Source organism: Octopus bimaculoides, chromosome 9 (genome assembly GCF_001194135.2).
Source record: "Octopus bimaculoides isolate UCB-OBI-ISO-001 chromosome 9, ASM119413v2, whole genome shotgun sequence".
NCBI classification, from domain to species: Eukaryota; Metazoa; Mollusca; class Cephalopoda; order Octopoda; family Octopodidae; genus Octopus; species Octopus bimaculoides.
Window position 1 is genome coordinate 67,057,864 of NC_068989.1, and position 5,686 is coordinate 67,063,549.

The following is a 5,686-nucleotide window of genomic DNA, read 5'->3' on the forward strand; positions in this document are numbered from 1 at the left end:
TAAAAGCTATAATTTTAAAGGAGCGATAAGAATTTTTGAATAAAGGAAAATGGGTAGGGGTGGGTAGGTACCGTCAGCAAGGGGATAGGCCTCTTAATCGTAGATTTTAAATATTTGAGAGACAACAATGCATAAATCGTAATTTTTAAAAGAGCAATGAAATCTAGGTGAATAGAATATATACGTAGCATGAATTTAGGAAGCTTAGAAAATGAATAAGTATGAATTTAAGACAAAAACTGAATTCAATTGAATTTCATGGAGAGAGACAAGATAAATAATAGAGGGCAGACTAAAGCGCGAAAGGTATGAGATGTTTGAGGCCGTAAATAAATAAAAATCTCTATCTTATCTGCATCTTGGAGACTTCGTCGTAGTATGTCAGTGGAGAATACAACAATAATAATAATGATTTTGAATTTTGGCACAAGGCCAGAAATTTCGGGGGCAGGGTAAAGCCAATTACATCGACCCCAGTGATCAACTGGCACTTATTTTATCAACAACTCAGCAGAATTTGAACTCTGAACATAAAGACACAGTACAAAATGTCACTAAGCATTTTGCCCTCTGTGCTAACAATTTTGCCAGTTCACCGCCTAAATAATAATAATAATAATAATAATTATTATTATTATTATTATTATTATTATTATTATTATTATTATTATCATCATCATCATTGTACTTAGGGTACAAGATCTGAAATTTTGGGGGAAGAGGCCAATTGATTTCATCACCCCCAGTGCTCAATTGGGACTTATTTCATTGAGCCAAAAGAATGAAAGGTAAAGTTGACTTTGGCAGCATTTGAACTCAGAGCATAAAGAGTCAGAAAAAGTGCCTCTATGTATTTTGCCTGATGCAGTATTGGTTCTGCTAACCTGACACCAATATCAGAAATTTTGAAGAAAGGGCCTAATTGATTACATCAACCCCAGTACTTGAATGGTATTTATTTTATCAACCCTGAAAGGATGAAAGGTAAAGCCGATCTTGGTGGCATTTGAACTCAGGACATAAAGCGTTGTATCTAGCACAGTACCAAGTCTGCCAACTCACCACCTTGCAATAACAACAATAATAGTAAGTATTTCAAACATAGGTGTAGGCCAAAAATTTTGGAGGGTTAAGGTTAGTCAGTTGCATTGACCCCAGTACTTGAATACTTTATTTTATTGACTCCATAAAGAGGAAATGCTAAGTTGACTTCAGTAGGATTTGAACTCAAAATGTAAAGACCCAAACCAGAAACCACAAGGCAGATTTGTCTGATGCCCTAATAATTCTACCTAACCACTGCCCATATGTGTACTCAATGTTTCTGATTTAGGCACAAGGTCAGCAATTTTTAGGGGAGTGGAGAGGGTGATAAGTTGATACCATTATTACAAAGTGTTATTGTCAGATTACTAACATCACAGGAGATGTTGTGTATTATGTTACTAGCAGCTAATGAGTCATCAATGTAGGCAAAAGCAAAATCTAAACCATGAGTGACTTCATCAATAAACCTTTACATTATGGGGAGTGAAAGGCATTTTAATAAATCTGAGTAGTTCAAAAGGAGTAGTTATTACTGTCTTAGAAATGTCAGCTGGTTCTATCAGAAATTGGTTATAAACGTAGAGTAAATCAATCTTTGAAAAGACGGTACAGTCATGTAAAGAAACTAAAAAGTGATAAATATGTGGAATAGGATACTTATCAGGAACTGTTAAAGCATTTAAACACCTGTAATCTCCACAAGGACACCAACTCTCTCAGACTTTTTGGGGACTAAATGTAGTGGAGAAGACCAGTTACTGCTAGAAGGTCAAATTATTCCGAAGTCAAGCACCTGACTAAATTCTTCCTTCACAATTTTAAACTTGTCCATGGTGACACATTTGGATCAAAATGAAACAGAGGATCCCTTTGACAGGCCATATGCTACAAGCTGCTTCAGGGTAGACTAATTAACATTACTTGGGGAAGGTGTCATAAATGTGACTTGGAGGTGTCAAAATGGGACTAGATCCAGTGATCTGGTCACATTTAATCTCTAGCAATGCAGTGTTCCTGGTATTGAGTAGATGACTTAAAGTGCAAGAAAAGATAAATGTGTGTGCACATCCTTTCCAAAATGACTGTGATACCGACAGAAAGGTGAAGAATTCCTGCAAGTGCTGTAAAATCTCTTTCTCAAAATCCTCCAGCCTCAAGAATTCAAGCACAAACAGAACTTTGGAAACTCAAGCTTGTCCTTTAGGGTTTGTATTTTCTCATCAGTCATCTTACAGAACAATGCCAGCTTGAAGGATATCAAAGATACAAGAGAATTAGTTTCAGTATTACTGGTGTTTAGAGATAAAATATCCATAATACCATCTGCTAATTCCACGAACTGGTAAACAGAACTCTGTTCCCTTATGGTTGTTAAAATAGTTTGTACATTAGGTGGAAGGTAGAAAAAGAAAAGCTACCATAACATAGATTCTTTGAATGGGTTGTCTTCAGCCAAATCATGCATTCTTCTCAATAGTTGAGAAGATCAATTATCACCTAGGGTTTCCTTATGGAGGAGTTGATGGGAATTTCTTCTGCTTGAACATAAAAGTATGTCTCAAAATTTCTGCCTCCATACTTTGATATGACCGGTAGATTGAATGACTAGTAACCAAGTGCTTAACTTTGCTGCCCAAAACAGGTGGCAAAACACTGATTAGTAGATGGAACTGACATGTATCAGAGAATATCTTGTTAGCCACAAAGTTGGCTTCAAGCTTCAAAAGCCAAATCAAAGGGTCCCCTGTGTAAAGTGATGATATGAATGATTATGTTAAATTCGACGACTGGCCCCCATGCCGACGTCTCCTTCATTAGACACTAAACTCGGCTTGCGAAGACCTGTTGGGGCAAGCAAAAGCGAAATCGTGATAGCACTTGTACCAGTGGAGCGCTAACAGCACCGTTTGAGCACGATCATTGCCAGAGCAGCTGTTTGGCACGTAAATAGCACCATTTGAGTGTGATCGTTACCAGCATCGCCTTCCTGGCACGTGAAAAGACATTCGAGCAAGATTGTTGCCAGTGCCACTGGACTGGCTCCTGTGCAGGTTGCATGTAAAATACACCATTTTGAGCGAGGCCGTTGCCAGTACTGCCTGACTGGCCTTTGTGCCGGTGGCACGTAAAAGCACCCACTACACTCTCGGAGTGGTTGACGTTAGGAAGGGCATCCAGCTGTAGAAACTCTACCAAATCAGATTGGAGCCTGGTGTAGTCATCTGGTTTCACCAGTCCTCAGTCAAATTGTCTAACCCATGCTAGCATGGAAAGCGGACGTTAAACAATGATGATGATGATGTTGTTGTTTGCATTGTTAGACTGTCATTGTTTTCCAAGGAAATTGAAGGAATAAGAGAAGTTGCCATTATAGTGTCATTAAGAAATGAAAAATATGGAAAGACAAAAATACTGGCTGTTCATGAGCTGGGGAAAAAAAAAGATTTCTCAATGTTACTAGGAAGATTTAACTGCTATTTTGAGGAAAAATGAAAGAGTAGCTAATAGCCAATAGTGGTTTTCATCATTCCTCCACTGATCCAGCAGTTTGACATTTTGTGCCAGAGATGATATTTTTTGCTAATTCTAAGCATTTTACATTGAAAAATTTGATCAGATATAGTGAGTTGTTTTAGTAAACAGTTAAAATTAAATTTCATTTGCATGTTTTTTTTTTTAGGTTCCGCCATGTCCAAATTGTGGTGGTTTGTTGAAACCAGAGGTCGTGTTTTTTGGTGACAATGTAGAAAAGTCAAAGGTAGACTTTGTATATGACAAAGTCAGTGAAAGTGATGCATTATTAATACTCGGGACATCACTTCAGGTATGTTGTTTTAAGTCCTTTCATTTCAGCTTTCAGCTAATAATGTAAGATTGTTTTACACATCCAAGAAATAGGTGTTTGAGAAATGCATGTATGTATGTGTGTGTATGTGTGTAATAATGGCCAATATAAATGTTGGTTGGTTGACTGGTTTACATTGTATAGGGAGAAAGTAGAGAGAGAAATAGAGAGATGCAGAGAGCGAGTTAAAATAAGAGGTGCTAGGTGAGTGCACATACTATACTTGGTGACAGGTAATGAGTAAAGGAATACTATGTTGGCACTCCGTCGCTTACGTCGAGGGTTCCAGTTGCACCGATCAACGGAACAGCCTGCTCGTGAAATTAACGTGCAAGTGGCTGAGCACTCCACAGACACGTGTACCCTTAACGTAGTTCTCGGGGATATTCAGCGTGACACAGTGTGACAAGGCTGACCCTTTGAATTACAGGCACAGCAGAAACAGGAAGTAAGAGTGAGAGAAAGTTGTGGTGAAAGAATACAGCAGGGTTCGCCACCATCCCCTGCCGGAGCCTCGTGGAGCTTTAGGTGTTTTTGCTCAATAAACACTCACAACGCCCGGTCTGGGAATCGAAACCACGATCCTATGACTGCGAGTCTGCTGCCTTAACCACTGGGCCATTGCGCCTCCACAAAGGAACACTATATATAACTGTTATTTCCAGCAAGTTGAGTGCTGGAAATAAGTTTGTCAGTTGTATTCAATCAGCAAATTGTCATGCCTATGGGAAATGTGGAGGTTGCATGCCCCAGTGGTTACAGTAGCAGATTCGCTATCGTAGGATCACGGTTTCGATTCCCAGACCAGGCGTTGTGAGAGTTTATTGAGCGAAAACACCTTGAGCTCTACAAGGCTCCAGCAGGGAGTGGTGGCGAACCCTGCTGTACTCTTTCACCACAATTTTCTCTCACTCTTTCTTCCTGTTTCTCTTGTACCTGTATTTCAAAGGGGTCAGCCTTGTCGCACTATGTGTCATGCTGAATCTCCCCGAGAACTACTTTAAGGGTACACGTGTCTGTGGAGTGCTCAGCCACTTGCATGTTGATTTCATGAGCAGGCTGTGCTGTTGATTGGATTAACTGGAACTCTCGTCGTCGTAACCGACGGCATGTCACGACTATAGGAAATTATTGTTCTGCTTCACAAGTTTTCACTTTACAAGAGATCTCGAGGAACAAATTAACTCCTATATCAAGGCATTACCGTACATAAATTATAAAAGTGTATGTATAATTGTGTGTGTGTATGAAAATATATTTATTTATGTATGTATTATGTTTATGTGAGTATGTGTGTATATCTATCTAAGTAGTCTGCCAGGACCTACTCAAACTTGAAAACCCTTAGCGAACTTAAGAATAATCTGAAAAAATAATTGAAATCCATATGATCGGAGTTTAGCCATAGTTTGTTTGCCCTAATTGTTGGGAACCATGGGTGTCAGCTCTCTTGCCATGACATGGCAATGCCAACAACAGACAGAGGGATTATGTGTTGGGGGATTTCGATGGCCAGATGATGTGTTTAGGCGTTGTTAGTTTGCCATTAGTTGTTAAGAATCAAAGGCATAAGCTCTCTTACCACGACAAGGTCACGCCAACAAGAGAGTGGGACTTGGGTTTCAGAGGATTTCAGGGGCCAGATGATAATGAACATGAGGATGTGTTGGGTTGGAGAAAAGGGAGCAAGAAATGTGCAATAATATTGAGGGAAGGAAAGGGTGGGACAGAAAGGGCTTGGGTGTGGCAAGGAATAAAGTGATTTGAATGACAAAAGGAGAGGGCGTGGCAAGG

At 39.5% G+C, this 5,686-nt stretch overlaps 1 protein-coding gene across 1 annotated transcript in view; it reads left to right on the forward strand.

Moving 5' to 3' along the window:
• LOC106870039 (NAD-dependent protein lipoamidase sirtuin-4, mitochondrial) overlaps positions 1-5,686 on the forward strand; it is a 32,053-nt gene that overhangs the window by 10,206 nt on the left and 16,161 nt on the right. The window contains exon 2 of the mRNA XM_052970728.1: positions 3,728-3,871. Within this exon, the coding sequence (XP_052826688.1) occupies positions 3,728-3,871 (144 nt within the window). The remainder of the gene's footprint in view (positions 1-3,727; positions 3,872-5,686) is intronic.